Raw genomic sequence first — 19,528 nt, forward strand, 5'->3', positions numbered from 1 at the left:
TAGCAGCATTGCTGCAGTCACAGTAATAAAAGAATACAGGCACAGGACAGTTTATAGGGAGAGGCGGAACACTACCGCCAGCATTATTCAAATACATACATATTCAGCTCTAAGCATGGAACTTGTTCTGAAGTACCAATCCTTGATACAGTTCTCGAAATCCTCACTTCAACACAGGGGTAATGGTCAGAATTCTAGCCATCAGTGGTGAAAAGACTCAAGAATCAATGATAAAAATGCCAGCCAAAGTTTCTCGTAGGTGCAAGACTGACGCACAACTCTTATTGAGAATAAGCTACTCTTCTTTTGATATTTAACATTAAAATATGCTTTTTCTCTTATTTACACAGTTTAATATTAATGGTTGGTGATGGACGCTCAGCACTAAACACTTGAGCAGCACTTTATAACTTCAAAAATGGTGCAAAATAAACTACATCAAAGCAACTGTTTATCGCCCATGCTTACCCTCATTTATTCCTATAAAAACTGTAAGTATTTAAAACTTTAAAATATGTATTATGTTACATACGTATTATGTTACATATTGTAAAATGCTCCACTGTCTGCAAGGTAACTTAAAGATATCTATCAAATATATCCATCAAGAAATAGGCAAATAGAATGGCAAGCAAAAGGAATACATTTAATTTTCCTAGCTCAGTCAGCTTTACATTGCAGATCACCTTTAACTGCATATGGTCTACCAGCACACAAACCATTGTACCCCATGAACAGCAAATATATACAACTTTTTAATAAAGTTACCAAGATTACCTTCTAGAAAACTGTTAGAAAGTCAACATAAAGTACTAATAACGTTATAATCTAGGAACCAAAGCAAAGAAAAATAGTGTCTTAAAGCACCTTTTGCATACATCTCTCACAGTTATAGCTACAGAAGTGTAGGAAGATAAACTGCTCAAACAGAAACAAAAATCAAGCAGCAACCTTAATGACATATTTTTAACGTTCAGGTGTCATCTAGTTTTCAAATTAAGACAAACAATGAAGCATGAAATGTTCACGTTCTTTGAAGTTCAGCTTACCTCTTACCCCAGTGGTTCAAAGTTACTCTATCTTAAAATGTGGTGGAGTACAAACATCGAGGACTGAAGTAAATGATGCTACAATACACCAAACTTGTAGAAAGATCAAAATCATAATCAGACAAAAAGTTGTTTTCTTAAAATTTTGTGAAGATATTGATGAAACTGAAGTAATATGTAAAAATAGCATAAATAATAAAAAGCAAAATAAGTAACACCTAATAATACCTCAAATATATCATTGCTATTTTTCAATTAAACAGGAAATCTTTTGGTTGATCCCTGCATCCTAAGGAAAACATTCAGACTAACAATGTGATTTTTCTTTAACAAACTACAACTCTTGTTTGAGGAGCATACTAAAAACTTACTACAGTAGAGATCTACTCAAATTTCTGATTCTCCTAGTGTTGCTCTAGAGACACCTATAAAAAACACAGCGAAGCAGTAGCTCCATGACAGAAACAAAAAAATAATACAACTTCTTCAGATAAATGCTTCAGGGTTTTGCCATCCATGGAATTTCAGTGTTACAGTCTACAGAGACAATTATCGCTATTACTAAACACTATTAGTTCATGTACAGGTTCTGCTGTGGCAAAATTTTGAGATTGTTTTCTTTCATGGTGAGAAGTAGAAGACTGAAATGTGTACTTGGAAGGGAAAAAGGACAGCTGCAACTAATGCAGTCTTACAAAACTCTACACCTTACAGAGTAGTTTTTAGGTGTACCTGAAGTGGTGTGTTTGTCATTTTGATTTTGTAATAATTAACTAATCCCAGGTGCCAAGCTTAATACTATTATGTTGTTTCTGCTAAGGTACACTAAAAGCATTACTCTTTTTTTTTTTTTTTTCCCCTCCATAATATACATGATGCGTTACTGTAAGGTTAGAAAAATATAAGGTAGTCAAATCAATAATTCTGTGATAAGCATGATAATGGAAACAGAAGTTCTACTTTTCCTCTTACTAAAATAAAAGGTAAATAAAAACAAGTTTATCTGCTTACATAGCTCTTCCTCACCTCCACAAGAGATCATTTTGATGTGCCGTCTCTACCAACTGGTGCAAACTCCAGTAGATTGCTTACAGTTTATTATCAGGCTGACACAGAATAAGCACAAGTCAACACAGAACTTTAGCAGGCAACAAGTCAAACAGCAAGAGGCCACCTTTGCTCTTAATCCCGCAGACTTTAAAAATATATATTATTGAATACATTCAAGAGTAGCTTTCTAATGAAATTTGGTTTACACAGTCACACTCTGTAAGTCCTCCCAAATAACTAGGCTTTCAACACAATTTGACATGAAGAGATATGGTAAAAAAGAAAAATTACACTCCTACAGAGTCAGTAAATAACAGGTGTCCAGAAACAGAAATACTGTTCACTGGCATCAACAGTAAAAGACTGGAGTACGAAGTCACCCCTTTTTGAAGTCCAGGGAACCCACACAAAAACTCAGTTTTAGAAAAGAGGTTCTGCAGCTCATAGATAGGGTATTAAAGACCATCTCTACACCAAGCTACATACGGTATATGCTTACTGACCACTTTTTAAAGCTGTTTTAGAGGCATCCTTCTTTCCCTCTGACTGAACAGAGTTTGAAGAAGTCCACTTGGATACACATCACTGTTAGTATCCATACCACACAACTGTCATTTGAATAATATTTATCTTCAATAATTAAAATTGAAGTAATTCTCAAGTGGTTGCAAAACAGTTCTAGTTATGTTTAGCAGTCCTACAATTTTGCCTCATGTGTCAAGAACAGCTGAGAGGATCAAACAGTCAGATCTACTAAACTGATTAACAAAAACTTTAAAAAATTAATGAAAATGCAGTGGGACCGTGGGATACTGCATTACTGAGATGAGTCTGGAGCTGTCTTCCCCGTAAGTTGCTGCACAAATATTCAAATAACATCATTAAGTTTATGAAGTGAGGCAATTAACAGAGGAATGACATAATTAGAATTGCCTTCACAACACTGTTTTATACAGTACTATAAAATGACTCTTCAGGACTAAATCAGAACTTTTATTCTTTTTTCTTAAGAGAGGAAAAAAAGGAAACCATTGCTTATTCAGCTGACTGGTAATCCAAAGAACCGCAGTCTGTTCCTGGTTTGGCCACAGGATCTTATGTGATGAGTGGCAGGTCAACTTTTATCTTTTCACAGTCGGTTTATTCAGATAGCAAGGAATACATAATGAACGCTTGATCTGAGTGTTTAAAACTCCATTTTTAACAGCCCACATAGAGCATTAAAATACATTTGAAAGCATCAAATGCCTTTCTCCCAAATGAAATTCATAGCCCTGACGTATGAATGTAGGCTTACAACATGTTGGGAAAGTTTGGCCAGTTCAGAAGGCAATTCACAAACCAACATGCCACTACTCTATGGAAATTTTCAATGAGTACAAGTGTGCTTCAAATTTTCCCTTCTTATGGGCCTAACAATCAAACTCACACCTACAGTGGAACATGGTGAATGTCACACACTGCTTCAAACTCTTCTCAGAAGTTCCAAGTTTCTCCCCTCAAAATCAGAGAAGGTGTAACGTTTCTTTAAGAACAGGACAAGCAGCAAGAAGATGTCCATAATGAAATCCCTTTAGCAGTAGCTCAGTGTTTAGCACACCTGTCCCATCTCCTGCATTTTTAGGTTCTCCTCTGACACCCTCCAGCTTCAGTAATAGTGCCCTGGGGCTCATCATCACTATTTTGCTTTTCTTGCCTCTTCAGTCACCACTTCTTTCACATTTACAGTCTTCAGTCACATGCCCATCTTTGTTTAATTTGCATCATATAAGCCATCACAGTGAGGAGTTTTAGATTTCCCCTTCCTCCTCAGCCAAGACCAAAGCACTTTAGAAGAAAAGGAATTCGTCCAATTCAGCTGCCATATAGTAGTTACTATGTAGTAAATTCACATTTTTCATAAACCAAACATATAATGCTAATTGTCACATAAGTGGCAAGAAAGACTTCCTTTACAAAAGGTCAACCCCGGACATGTTAGGTTCCTTCTTCAGTCCCTTCCAAAGATAAGGTCATTCACACAAGTCATTCTTTAACTACAGAACATGTAAGACTGAAATCACCAAACAAAAAATCTGTAGCCACAAAAAGTTAGGTGATTAACAGTTTTAGGAAACTGCAACTTTTTCCACCACTTGGTGCTTTTTACTAGAATTGTATTTTGTTATTATACAAAATATAAAGAAAATTAAACTTGGTAAGTGAACATGCTATAACATGCCATGAGAACCAATCAATGTCAAATAATTGGCTAATGCTTCAAACTGCATTGCTTCACTTGGTATTACAGGCCATGAGATCTTCTGGATTACCATGCTGCAGTTCACGCAAGGTAGAAGAAACCTTAATATCCAATTTCTAGAAAACTTCAAGTCACAGAAAAAGGCCAGGACTTTCAAGGCAAGCCACAATATTAACTACTTCTAAAATAAGAACCACATTAAATCACATCCAGAGCAGAAGCTGAGCAGCTGGCAGAAAAAAAGAGCTGATACATTGGCCAAACATGCTCTATTGCAAAGTCCCGCCAAGTATTCCCTGAAGATTTTACAGGTATTACAACCAGAAGGAGCACAGTATCTCCACTGAAAGTTACTTTAAAAAAAAAAAAAAAAAAAAACAACCACAAATGCCTTTGTAGGTTTTGTTAACCTACAACAACAAAAAAACCCACACCCAAAAAACAATGGCAACAGGTTTTTTGCACTGCTCAGACATACAAAACCTAAATTGAGCCTCATGCTCAAAGTTTCTTCAAATTCAACTTCAAAAGTTTTTTCAAGGCGACTCAAATCCATGCATACATTGCCACAAAACATGACTTGAATTTTGATAGCGGTAAAAAACTAAGAAAACAAATAAAAATACAGCAAGTATTGGTACACTTTTACAACACAGGTAATTCTGTAGTCTGTAATTCAAGATTGGTTTCTTCCACCAATGTGTTACTAAGAAAAAAAGATCTCCAAAACCCCAGACTTCTATTATTTTAGTCATAAGTGTAGATTTAGAGGTACAACCACATTGCAATGCACACTCTCTTCAGCATTACCAGATGAAGATGGAACTATTTCCCCACACCATTAACCAGATATAAAGACAGTTTTTAGAAGATTACCAAGAACAATGGAGATCAACCTCCATCCAAAGTGAAAGTGAGCTTAAAAACCACATCAAGTATTAAGGAGATTAAAGGTCTGAAAACTGACATTTGCTATCCAATTTCCTGTCACTATAAATATAGCTCCTTCATATAATACACATTTGGTAGATACATTCTTTGATTTCAATTTTTATGTAATGATACTGAATAATGCAAAACTAAGTCTACCCACACCTGCAGAAAAAGTCCATTAAATTTGTTGTACAATACGTGTGCAGGTGAGCAGTTTTGCATGTATTCTTAGAGGACTAAAAAAGAGCCAAAGCAAATTTGCATTATTGTGCCACTGTCTGTTATCACCCTGTGTTGAATTTAGATTACAAGCTTCCCATAGACAAATAACTATTAATGTTATAGCAGTAACAAAAACATAAAAAATCATTATAAATTTCAAACTTTTTTAAAACAATATGTAAAGTTAAATTGTTAAAAGAATACACCAACAATAGAAATTACAGTCAGTTACATTCTTTGTAACCTCACAGGAAGATTCCCAAGTAAATGACACAGTATTTTGCCATTACAGCAGACTTGAGCACCAGTATTAGTAAGATGTGTCAACAAGAAACATCCGTTCTTTGATGAGAAAAAGATGTAACAGGTTGAAACATAAAAAAGTAGATGCACCTGTTTATCAGCACACTTGCTAAAATGTCTACCCCTGGTTTTCTTTCCCATCTAGTCACAGAGGCTACATCAAAAACACTCTAATGGAAAACTAAAGGAAAGGAAGCTGCATGGAAACAGCCTTCCCAAAGGATACATTTCAGTGTGTATCCCAAAACTGACAATAAACAGAAATAGGAAGGTGCATGTACAACTGCACCTACAGATGTTCCTCATTGGACCCCAGCACCTCTAGTTTAACACCTGTGTTTATTATTCAGTGCTTCAGGAACAAGACTTCCTTCATGCTTTTCAGCAAAAATTAAATTTATCAGAAAGTGCTACTATTAAGCAGATGTGCCACGTAATTAGCAACGACAAATCCACTTACTTTTTTCTCCTTCTCATGATGTTTATCCTGAGAGTGAGAGGAAGAATCACTTAAACTTTGATCATATGACCTATTAGATCCCCGTTTGCTCTTTTTCTAAAAAGAGAAAATATATTTATAGATAGAGAAAAGGAATCATTTGAATAAATAAAAAGTATAAAGCATTTCAACTGATAAGATGCCTTACTGCTTGAAGAAAAAAAAAAACCATTCAGTTACTAAAAAAACTGACAAATTACTAACACTAATAAAATTAATAAGACTACCTAACGTATACCAGGAAAAAAGCCTATCCTTGTATTGACTTTCACACCTCCCATGAGTTTGAAAAGTATGCTTTCCACAAAGAAATGAGATGTGCCACTTTTTAAAGGTTAAAAGATGCTAGACATACTTTCAAGTTTTCATAACATAAAACAGAAGATGCTGCTCAAACAAACACCACATGAAGCCACAGTGCTAGCACTGCCACATGCTTGAAATGCACTGTGAGGTGGCTGGTTTATGGCTTCATGATTTATTATTCAAGTGGCCTGTCCACAATATTTTCATTAAAATGGTTTAAAAAACAGGATACAGAATGCCATGGTCATGTATGCATTTACAAGCAACAGATATAACTACCTGTATTTCTGTAATGTTTGAGAGGCTAGTCTGGGTCTGCAAATGCTTTACGCTAAGCCAGTGTTCAAAATGTTTGTTATTTCATCATAACTGAGGTAGCATTATAAAGACAATTCAGGTCAGTGCTTTGCCAACTGAAGTTTTCAGTGGTGTAGTAGATATACATCACCCACCATTTTCAGCAGAAAATACTAAACACCTGTATTTACCAGGCATCAACAGTCATAATAATCCTAAAGAAACACTAAAACACTTAAACAATCTTGCCATTCTTTACTGTTCTTACCACCATAGCTTCATAATGGAAAGCTAACTAACTACATCTCACGTACAGAGTTATGTCTTTATCATTAAACTTGCTTTTTAAATAAACCTACATGTTCTCAATCACAGCAGCACTGGAACATTCAAATCAAATCCGTAACAAGTGTAAGAGCTTGCCTTCACTGCTAAGAAATAGACCACATTTGTTCTTATATATACTTAACTCAAGATAATAATAATAAAGTATTTAAAAATCTTAGCTTAGTAAGGGCCTAGAAAGCCCCGACTTATCTTCCTTAGGAAGCAAACTCATCAATATTCACAAAAGCACAGAGCTAACCTCACCAAGCTTATCTTCTAGAAAGTAGAATGGTTCATTTGCCCTGTGTTTTTACCTCAGTGCAACCCATTCAAAAGTCACCCAAGTATTCACCTAATTCAACAGTGAAAACAACTAATCAGCAAATGTAACTATATATACAGGAGTAGCTGAAGTTAAGTCTATATATTTTAATTTTTATAATTCAATATTCCTAATAACATATTTTAAACATCAGTAAATCCTTCAAGTCCACACATACACACACACAGAGAAACAGGTATCTGAAACTGTTAAACTGGTAAGTGATAGGGAAAACTCCAGATATGTGATCCAAAACCTACTGAAATAACAGAAATTTCAAAGTTTTTTGTTTGCTTGTTTGGTTTAAAAAAAAAAAAAAACAAAAAAACCAAAAAAAACAACAAATCTCAAGTCACTTCCTTGAGCTTGTGTTTCAGAGAACTTACAGGCAGGGAATATCCACTGGCTACACGGTGAGAGATACAACAAAAGGAAAAACACTTGGGGGGGGGGGGGGGGCGGAGTACAGGGAAGAGTAACAGAAGCAGAAAGAAATGGAGGGCTTCTTTATTCTCTAATATACAGGATAACAAGTAGTATTTCCTATATTATTCTGAAATGGACTACAGTCATAAGAAGCCAACTAATCATATAGCAAAAGAAAACATTACAGGAACTCAAATTAAAAAAACACTAAATGTGCATGCTATTTCTGGCAGAGGGGAAAAACCCACACATCTAGAAAGTAACCATGTAGAAAAACATTTTCAGCTAGTACTTCTGTAACTGTGATTAAAACATTGTTTTAATGAAATACAATCTACTTCCTGAGCTACACGAAAATATTATTTCTAGCATTAATAGCAATTCAGAGGGAAAAAGAAGTCAGCGACATTTATTCATAGAATGTAATAAATACATACCAGTTTACTAAAATGGTATTTACAGTAGCCACAGTATTGGACGTTATCTGCACCATTGCCTTCTTCTTCACAAAGAAGTCCTGCAAACTGTGCACTAAAAATAAACCAGACAACATTCAAGGAAAGCAATTTTACATCGGCTTGCACCACACTATCACAGCTGATAATATACGGGTATTTATAGCTTCATTTAATAGAAGAGATTTCCACACATGTGACTTCTAACGGCAAGCAAGCACATAACCAACCTTTGTAGCCCTGTGAAAAACATGCATGGTTTATACTTTGGCCTGATACTTTTTAATAGCCTTTAAGCCCCTCCCACAAGCTTATAGCTTGAAATATCTACATGTATTATGCAGCTACTCCCACAAATAAATAAACCAAGCAAATTACAATGATTCTTAGATCAAATTAAAGCCAAAAATGTATGGGAAAAATATATGGAAAGAAAAGCTTTTAACAAAACCATACTGTAGATCCAAAGAAGAAATTCTTCTGAAGTTGCATACATTCTTCTCTGCTTTGCCAGGAAAATTACTACTACCTTTTTTTTTTAATAGAACTTAAATGACATAATAAATTAAACCATATTTATTGGTTTAAAAGACTGTGGCAGGTTAATTTCTTTTAAAAAGAACAAGACTTACAAGATTTCTTGCCTGGGCTAATTATTACCTTATTCTACAACATTTTTTCAAATTAAATTTGCTTTTCACCATCTGTAACGTTGATTTATTTTATCAAAACCAACTTAGACATTGCAAAACCAAATATTGTTTCATTTTCCAGAGCATTTTCATTAGCCTAATAATGCAATGTTACAGTCAAAATGATGCACGGGAGTATTTAAATAAAAGAATATATAAGGCAGCTTATTTTCACTGCTTTTTAAGATCACTTTCCCTGCATTTATACATTATGTTCTCTGGCAATCCAGAAATACTGCTTCCTAAATACACGCACACCTACAGCAGGTGCCAGCTACAGAAAACATTTAAGAGAATCTCTTTAAGCAAAGATTTATTGTTCTAAGCTTGCCATACAAAACCAGATGGACTCAAGCCCATTCTTCCTTAAGACATTAGTTTTACTAATCCAAAACACCTTGCCCTGGATCTCTGCCTTCTGTAGCTTTCACATTTTTCTTCCATTTTGTAAGTATTACAGAAGTCTCTCGATATCCTCAGTCACAGTACTCTGGCTAGGTAACATTTTATAGCACATATCTGAGTTTTTTTACAATAAGAAAATTCTAAAAATTGGCAAGATAATCATTTTAATTATGAACCAGAGAATTAGGTTCTTTATGGCATTCACTGAAAACAGGGGTTTGGAAGCAAGGAAAAAAAAAAAGATGAAAACAACTCTTGTATGCATCCAAGTGTTTGAAAGAGACCTTTTCATCTAAGCAGTTAGATGTATACAATTTTTCATATCTGTTAAGTAACTTCTTTACATGGTATGCACGCTTTGAGGAACACAATCCATCTTCACCATAAAAAGAAACTTGATATTGATCACATCCAATGAAAAGTTAGATACTTACAAAAGAGTAAACCCTGCCAGACAGTCAAGTAACTAAAAGAAAAAAGAGCTGCCAAGAAATCAGTGTCTTAACTACAGAATTATATCCTTTCAGATCTGCATAAAATATTCAAAGTATCACTTGACTACACTGAAAATACATTTAAGTAATCTAAGTATGCAAATACCATTTCTCTGACTGAGCTGGTCATGAAGCAGCATACTGGGGCACTCATAAAACACACGGGTAAATCCACAGATTACACAGGTAGACATTCTGTGTAAATCTGCTATCTATCTATTGCAAAATAGCTTCAGTTGAATTTCAATAAAAAAGTAAAGCCTGTAAATTTTGGGGTGGAACTCCTTTTGCCTCCTTTTACCTGTTGACATGTGGTTTAATCTAATTATCCAGCTTCTTTTAGAAGTTTTTATAAAATGAGACAAGTGTCTCCTGAATGCAAGCAAACTTAAGTAACTGGAATGAATCAAGATGATAGACACAGCTCATTTTCTCCAACAGCTACACATGAAACCTAAATTAATAGTTCAGGTTAGATTTGTACCATTTAGATAAAATCAGTGAGGTGAATTACCCCCAAATGTTTGGAAATCTGTACCAGAAGGGTTGAGTCTAGTATATTTTCATGCATAGCTCAATGATTTTTCCCACCAATTTACCAAAAGTAAACATCAAATCACTTAACAGGTAAACAAGCAATGTTTTCACATTCCTATATCCTATAAAATATAATCTTAAGAAAAATAACATAACAGCCAAAAAAAAACCACACTAACTTATTCACAGGAGCACACAGCATTTAGTATGACCCAAAGGAGTACTATCAGACACCTTTTGCAGGTCACAGCAATGTCTATGCTGCTACTGCCAGATTGTTAGTAAACTCTATTATAATGAAGTTCGGTATTCCTACACAAACCACTTTTATTTCTTTACTCAGAAATATACTGAAGAGTTCATTCAATTACTTTGTGTGCATCAATTCTTTATGGAACATCAGAGATGTTAAGTAATAAAATATACTTACCACGTTACATGAAAAGCTTGTCGACATCCATGTTTATTACATGTCATACAAGCACCAGTGGCTGCTTTACTTTCTCTTCCTTGTTCATCACAGATATAGCATGTCTATCAAAGAGAAAATACTTAACATGATAAGAAGCATACAGATAAATTCTGTGTTCTCAGAGGAGATTCTAGGTTGAGAACTACTGGATTTTGCAGCTAGCTTATATGAGAACTTCTTTATAAAAGACTAATTATGTTCGTTTGCAATAGGAGATCACCTGGTAGACACTTGGGACCTGTGTAGCACTCATCAACAGTAAAGCAGTACAAATACTCATATACTTAAATTCTATACTGCTATTCAACTAGTCAAACGGTTGAACAGCCAAAGGTTAATAGCATTGGGCTTCAAGATTTTCCTGTTTTCAAGTTTGTGTTTATGTCCTTTCAGGTCACAATTATTTTAATTCATTTAACACTACCTGTATTTGTGGCATTCAGAAACATCAAATTAGACTGAGTACAAGATACTGTATGGCATACATGCATATGCCTATAAAATTACATACAGAAAAACTGCAAACTTAAAATTTTATTCATACACTTGGTGTAGAGAGTTTTCCCAAGTCTCATAGCATGCTTCAATATTCATATGATGCTCAGTTACCTTTAATTAAATATGGTATTTGACAGAACACTGTTTTAATTTCAGCGTAACTTGGACAGCCCCATAAACATCTTACAAACTAAAGAAGCAAGAACCTTCTGTAAACAAAGCTTGATTTAGTATTTCAAACCCATTTCAACCTCAAAAATAATCTAAAATAAAAACAACCTGTCTAGTACCTGAAAAGCATTTCCATCAATTTATCTGTTTTACTGAGATACTATGCTAATTTTTAGTATTTTCAAAAACAACACCAAGACAAAAAGAATCCAGAATCTTTCTCATTATTCAATACACTGTTGTTTGTTTTGTTGGGGTTTTTTTAAACACGTAGCCAATAAACATGAATACATGCTGTATGGAAGCTCACTATTATACTAGACATCACTACAATCTCTCACCAGCGTTTCAGGGAGAAACATCAGGGAAAACTACACCTGTTTCTATTTTTTACTGTCCTGATTACTGGAAGGCCATTTAGAGATCATATCATATTTATGTGTAAAACTTAACTATTTAAGAATAGATTCTTACTGGAAGTATCCTCCAGTATTATGGCAGTCAAGTGTCTCTTTTTACATGAGAGAACCTTACTGAGGTAGCTGACATCAATGACACACTACTATCTCTGTAGAAATCCCATTAAAAGATCTTAAGATGAGAAGGGAGAAACTTTTTATTTCTTCTCAAAAAAAAAAGTCTACCTTTAAACTGTAACTGTTTTACTGCAATTGTATCACAACCTCCCTTCAACGAAGCAGAGAATGAGTAGAATAATAAATAAAAATAACATCAACCATGATGGGTAGTAGAAAATACACTTTAAGAAAAATGGACCAAGATACCACTGAAATAAAAAATAAGAAGGGTATAATGCAAAACTATTATTACTTAGAAAGACATGAAAATGAGTGAAATTCTGAGATCAGAACAACCTTTTACCAAGGTATTTAGAATAACGTTTAACATGAGGCATCAGCCAATTAAAGCATTTTCATTAACACGCAAGACTCCAGGGTTGGTGAGTCATTCTTGTATAAGTCCACAGGACTTTTAAAAAGCATTCAACCTAACAGCTCACATATCCTAAAATCATACTTTGTATCCTAACATTTGAAGTATCAGAAAGGGGATAATGCTACTCAATTCTTTGCCTTGCTCCCTTTGTACATCAAGGTAGTGCACACAGATAATTCAGTTGTTTGACAGGGTCTGAGACTGGCTGCTATTCAGTTTTCCATACTATGACCTGACTGACACATTTAGCTTTTAGGAATAAACAAGGTCAAGATCTATCAACCTAATCTGAGTAACTATATTAAGTGTAAGCTACTTCAAAAGTAAGGTACCTCTATAAAGAGAAAGTTCAACAGACCCCATAAAACTCAAGTTCCATTTACTGTTCTGTTTTTTCAGAGTTCTGCCTTAAGATATGTGATTTTTTTTTCCCCACTGAAGCTCAGAAGGAAAATATAAGCATTCAATTTAGTAAGGATGTAGGCCCTGTTTTTCAACACTACATACTACATTTAGGGTCTGTCATTCAGGACCCCTTAAACTAATTTACAGTAACAGGACTGAAGAATAACAACCAACCAGCTAAGTTATGAACAAGTTTAAACATGACATGGTGGACTGCCTACCCATTTTAACCAGCTCAGTGAACTTCTATCCTTCCTATAACAGTCATAAGAACTATAAAATCTTTTTGTAATTTTCCACATGAAATGGGGCCAGAGAAGGTTCACCTTCCCATTCCAACATGGACAGTAAGTTCTCTCTAAACCTGAGCTTCTCATACTTGTACCTTCTCTTGGACACACAAACAATTCCAGAAGCCTGAGAACGTTTCTCTTCCTTTCACAAAGCAGAAAAATTATGACCTTCACACATTTGCAAACTCATGCAGTTGCTACATTTCCTCTGAAACTCTCTGTGTCCCACCACCTAAAGCAGCACTGCTCTTCAGAGCTCTTAAGGGAAGACAGTACTCACAACTTATCTCAAACTCACTGGAAAATAAGCAAAACATTACACAAATCTTTTGACTCAGCAAGGAAACTTTACTCAAAAAAATCCACAAGTATCTCAGCTTCAATAATGGCAAAATACACATTTTGCAAAGCTGCCTTTATGTTTCTGTCAACATTTTTCTTCCAAAGATTCAAAACATAAACCTTCTTTGCAAAAGCAGAAGGTGAGGCAAGAAAAACCTTATAAAACAAAAAGTAATTGGAGAAATAGTTTACTCGTAACAACTACCCAACAGCATTCCATGCTTACAGATTCAAACCTAGGAGTTGTACAGAAATTTCTCACTGTCGCACTAAATACTGAAATAAAAGTGTAACAGCTGCCTTTACTACTAGGCAGGTCCAGAAACTCAAAATGCACTTATTTTTGATTAGTTCTTCAAAGAGATTCCTAATTGAATATAATTATGGCTTTTTTCACGTACTTTCAAATGAACCTGAAAAAGACAAACAAAGCTCACATAAACTAAATAGATATCCATGCATAACCATCCAAGGAATAACACATATCTACTAAATACGAGAGCAACTACTAGTCCATTTCTTTTTGGAAGCGACTGTGTAAGAGCTTTCCTGTTAGTTAACCCACTAGTCATTCAGAGGATTCACTCTCTAATGCGATGGGTTTTATCCCAGAAGCACATAAGTATCAGGGAAATAGCAGCCAAATTTTGCACTGACAAGTCTTGTTTTGTTGTCCACTGTGTTTCTTCTTGTATTTAAGATTACTGTACTTTGTAATATTGCATGTTTTGAAGTGTTCAATAAAGAAAAAAGTGCACAGAAAAAAAACTGTGTAAGTTGAGTACTATCTCCTGGCAAAACTTCAATGATGTTTGTTTTTATTTTAAAAGACTACAGTATAAATTCTCCCTTACGGTAATTTTCCCGCAATTGCATATGCTAGCATTCTATATATATGCATCCAGCCACACACACATAATTATTTAGGACTTCACAGGAAATAAAATCTTTCTTAAAATCACCCTATTCCAACCTAAGTTGACAGACAGAAAGAAATTAGCACTAAGCCTCTCTAAAAAGAGAAACCACTGTAGTCATTTTTTGCCTAATTACATGTTTACATTTGTTCACAATTGTACAACAGATGTTTTAAGAACCGTTTGTCTTATCTACTTGTCAAAAAAAAAAAACAACTTTTCTTTCCCATTTCCTCCCAAATTGATAGTCAGAGTTACACACTTTACAAAGTTTCTGATGTAGAAAAATGTATCATTTAAATAAACACAATGTATACTGAATAGCAAAGCCCTGGTGGGGGGTGGGGGTGGTGAAATTATTGCAGGCTAGTAGTTGTATTGGGTTTGGGGGTATTGCTGGAAACTAGCCTAATCAGGAACTGGTAGCAGTTTAGCCACAGCAGTACCAAACTCGGCACTGGCTACAGATTCACCAAGAAAGCTGGGAGAGTCCCTGTCAGTGACTGCCTCTTAAATTCTGTGCTGTTAACAACCAGACTGCTGTTGGCAGTGAAGTTAGATTGGTTTCAGGAGGTTTGCTGCAGCAACGGCACTACAGGCATTTATTTGATTCCCTGAACTGTAGGCAAAATAAAAGACAACAAAAGCTAAGTTCTGTAAAAAGAGAGAAAAAAACAAAACAAAAAAAAATTTTGCAGGCTAGAGATATGACCCCAAACCTTGAAATTTCTGATATAGATTTCATTATATTTTACAATATACTGTAGTGGTCTGTATGAAAATAGTTTTAGGCTGACTGTTAGTTAACATGGAAAATGGGCCTGAAGCAGAACACCCACCAAAACTGCAGAAAACTAAGATCTAGACAACACCAAGAATTCTATCAACATGATCTGTATGGCACTAGTAATTATCTAGCAAGCAGGAAAAAAAATCATGGTATTTTTGCAGTAAAAAGCAACTATATACCATATATTTAGAAAAAAAATCAGTTCAAGAAAGAAGAAACTTTAGTTGTAACAAAATGGAATTAAAAACTAAGGACAGAGACCAACAATGGACTTTGTGAACAAGTAATATTAAAATATGCAGGGTACACTTTTTGAAGTTACAAAGATTTACTTATCCAGTATCAACTGCAATCAATGGAAACGGTACAAGATAAAACAAAATCCAAAGTGTTCCATGAAATATTTGAAGCACCTGAGGAAAGAACCACTACCAATTAAAAAAAAAAAAAAAAAACCAAAAAACCGCACACACCATAAAACACATTGTGACTACTATTCAAGGAAAAATGAGAAAACAGATGTGCTGTTGGCCCAGAGTTGAGGAAAGAGAGCAAATAAACTCATCCACTACAGCAAATCTGTACTACTTTGTATCCAAGCACAAAAGTTTTATTACTTCTGCACTTCATCTCACTGTTGCATGTTCTTGCCAATGCAGAAGGAAGCCAATACAGGTGCTCAGGTAGTACGTAATGAGAAAGCATGAGAAGAACCTTGAGTTTGACTCCTGACTTTTCAGATACACTGGTAAATAAGATGGGCAAAACATACTGATAGCAATTGTAAGAATCTGAAACAGATAAGGAAAAGACCTAAGCATGAAAAAAGGATAAGAAAACAGGGAGCATAAATCAGAGATGTAAAGGGGGCAGGGGGGGGTGTGGTGTGTCACAGACAACATGAACAGGACTGGTTTCCTTGTAGAAAGAACTTTAAAAGGTGGTATGTGCCTTCTTTCTCTCATTCTTTTCTAACATAGCCTATTCCTCTTTTACCCCAGCATCCACAAACCACCATAAAATAAAGTGAAAGAAAGAAACTAGAGGTAAAAAGAACACCACAAGAAAAATAAACTTAGTTTTTAATTAATTTTAAAATTAACTTAAAATAAATTAGTAATAAAACTAATCAGAAATTCAGACAGCTTGCTGCCTACAGAAGGCGAAAAACGAAGGAGTATGTAGTTTAGTGAGGAAGAGGTAGCACAAGTAAAACAGAAGAATGTAACTATCAATATAGAACATTAATAAGTTATTATAACTTGCGTGTTTTTTTTTAATAAAGTCTCCCCACAATTTATAAAACATTCCATCTCACTGACACTTACTTAGAAGCAGTTCTCCTGTAAGCAAATAATCCTACTAACGAGAATATTGTTTACAAAGGCAAAAGTCAGCAAGCTTTTGCCTGAATATATTATCATAGCTTTTCTTCCTAAAAAGATATGTTTATGGACATATCAATTCTTAAAACAGTAGGACTTGGTGGTAATTAATAACAACATTTCAAATAAGCAATAATCACATTTTAACCTATAGGAAATACTTCACATTCCTTTCAAAATAAACTGTTATTCAAAGATAACGATATTTTTAAAATTAACAAAACAGTCTCCAATCTGTAAAAGAATAATGAGGCATGGCACATAACCTTACAGCTTAATTTAGTAACATAGCTTTCTTAATTCTTGAATTTATCATAAAGTCATAGCAAAAAAAATGCAACATTACTGCATACATTTATGAATTTTATTTAAACTGCATTCTAATAAGATTATTAAAGCTCACAAGTTTTAAAATAAATACATTAGATATAGATAAAAAGACATATAATTATACCTTATTATAACGATCATGAGGAACAGACTGCAACACGATAGGTTCCATTGTAGAAACATTTGCAAACTGCACCTCGGGAATGTACAGAGCACAAACCACATGAGCCCAACCTACAAAAAGTTATAATTGTATTTAATTTTAATGTATTCTCGAAGCTCAAAGGACATTTCAATTATAGTACAAAGAACCTTTTACAACACTTTTTTTCTATGGACTATTTTAACTATTTGGAATATTACAGACATAAGTTACCTAAGTCATGTTTACATGTCATTTTATATTATCCAAAGTTTAGACGAGCTCTAATACATTTTTAAGTTTAGCATTTGGATTTCATGGAGTATTACTTTTATAAATTCTCAACTGAATAATGATCTGTACAAACAGTGACACACAAATGGAAAAATGGATTATTTCTTTAAACCTCTTGGGTTAACACAGTCATCACATAAAAGCTATGCAAATTCCTGCAAAAGGGGAAATACCATCTGAACAAAATAATATTTATGCACGCATTACCATCATTTAAGACTTCTGCGTATACTTTTTATTTAAACAAAGTCATTCTAATTTGACTAGACTCCTGTTTTCTTTCTATAGAAAAAGAAATCCAAAACACACACACACACACCTTCTATCAAATCTCTTCTTTTTCTTCTTTGAATGTATGGCCAACTCATCTTTTTCGTAGGAATACCAACTCCTATATCCAGTCCTGTTCTAACTTATTAACTTGGGGTCATCAATAAATGCTCAGTTGTTATAGCACAATATGCTAAGTAACATTTCAGTAAGTAAATATACCTAATTGTCTGACATTCAGTTGGATAGAGGAGGAGGGGAAAACACCAATTCAAAAAGAAACCTACTAATTTCAGGCCTTTTTTGAATAATAAGATCCTGAAGAATTGTTAGATTGTTTCAGTGGAGGACAGTCTGCCCTAACAGTAAATTTAGCAGAAGCTGCTATATAGCTAACACAACATATTAATATACTGACCCTAATAATAGGATTACAAAAGTAACACTGCATAGTATAGTGCTACGCCACCTGAAAGTCAGTTTGGTGTGGCTAATCATTTAGTGTGAATTCTGTTCTTCCCCAAGAGGAAAACTGAAATCTTTTGTCACCAGACCTTCAAGTACACCTTAAAAGTAATTGTGCTTTCCTTCTGTCCAAGCTTACTTATATGCAAATATTAAGGACACAAAATGTCAGAGTTACATAATTAGATAATCTAGTAGATTATTAGATTAGGTAAACAAAGTAAATTATCGTTGTACAAATGCATCCTATAGTTGTTTTTTTAAAAAAATACAACAACAAGAAATCACACACAAAACCCACCATACTGCCTCGCTGCAGACCTTCTGAGTTTTGTTTTCATCTTGTATTTTCTCTTTGTAACTACTCTACTGAATCTAAAGGTTCTTAATTTCTTCACCCAACCATACGTTGACTCTTGAACTGAGCGAAACAAAGTTGTACTTACAAATAGTATTGTTGAGACTCTGGAATAGTATTTAGTATCTGGAATTGCATACGTGCTTTTCGTTCTTTTCTTAAAGCACAAATCATTTGTAGTTGCTTCCAACTAATTAGTGTCCCCCCCTCCCCCATTTACTCAATTGGTAGTTATATAGAAAATGAAGAGCACACACACATAACTATCATCATCATCAACATTCATAGTGAACGTAACATGTATCATTCTAGTATTTCATCTACAATTAAACACTGCTACTTCATCATTTTATTCACAAATAGTTTGTAGAATTACTCCACACAAGAAGAAGCATCACACTAATACAAGAGTAGGGAAAAGAAAGTACAAACTTCCTAACATGAGCTGCTTTTAAAACTACTTCCACAGACCATTTAAAATTGTCATTAACAGACTGAAAAAAAGCTATAAAAATCACAGTCTTTCTGTTCTCTGCTTGAAGTATCTTCAGGGAATAAGCGTTTATAAGGACTTCTGTAAAACTTGCAAACTGCCCTAAACCAGAGTCATCTTACTAAAGGCAGATAAATAAACGTTAACACAGTGTTAATGGTGAATATTTATCTTTAAATCTCTCAACAAATTAACTCATGTAGAAACACTATTCATGTAATAAACCCACTAAACCAGTAGAAAAGTGACACTAAAATTTTGAAAAAAAACCTTCTTCAGTTAGTTACACATAAACAGATGGCAAAAGCTTTTACTTCAGATGTAATGAAGCCTGTACTCCAGTTATACTTACTTATAATGGAAAATTATCACGTAAATATACAAAAT

The 19,528-nt window shown here is 34.3% G+C and overlaps 1 protein-coding gene across 6 annotated transcripts in view; it reads right to left on the bottom strand.

The window, feature by feature from the left end:
- Window positions 1–19,528, bottom strand: part of MLLT10 (MLLT10 histone lysine methyltransferase DOT1L cofactor) — a 136,917-nt gene that overhangs the window by 76,746 nt on the left and 40,643 nt on the right. For 4 of the 6 annotated variants that reach the window (XM_055709381.1, XM_055709379.1, XM_055709380.1 and 1 more), the window contains exons 5-8: window positions 17,244–17,353; window positions 10,990–11,093; window positions 8,414–8,507; window positions 6,260–6,355 (exon numbers count right to left, since the gene is read on the bottom strand). In XM_055709381.1, the coding sequence (XP_055565356.1) occupies window positions 6,260–6,355; window positions 8,414–8,507; window positions 10,990–11,093; window positions 17,244–17,353 (404 nt within the window). The remainder of the gene's footprint in view (window positions 1–6,259; window positions 6,356–8,413; window positions 8,508–10,989; window positions 11,094–17,243; window positions 17,354–19,528) is intronic. The other 2 variants (XM_055709383.1, XM_055709384.1) reach the window with 1 other exon arrangement.

The sequence above is a fragment of the Falco cherrug genome, chromosome 4 (genome assembly GCF_023634085.1).
Source record: "Falco cherrug isolate bFalChe1 chromosome 4, bFalChe1.pri, whole genome shotgun sequence".
In the NCBI taxonomy this organism is placed as follows: Eukaryota; Metazoa; Chordata; class Aves; order Falconiformes; family Falconidae; genus Falco; species Falco cherrug.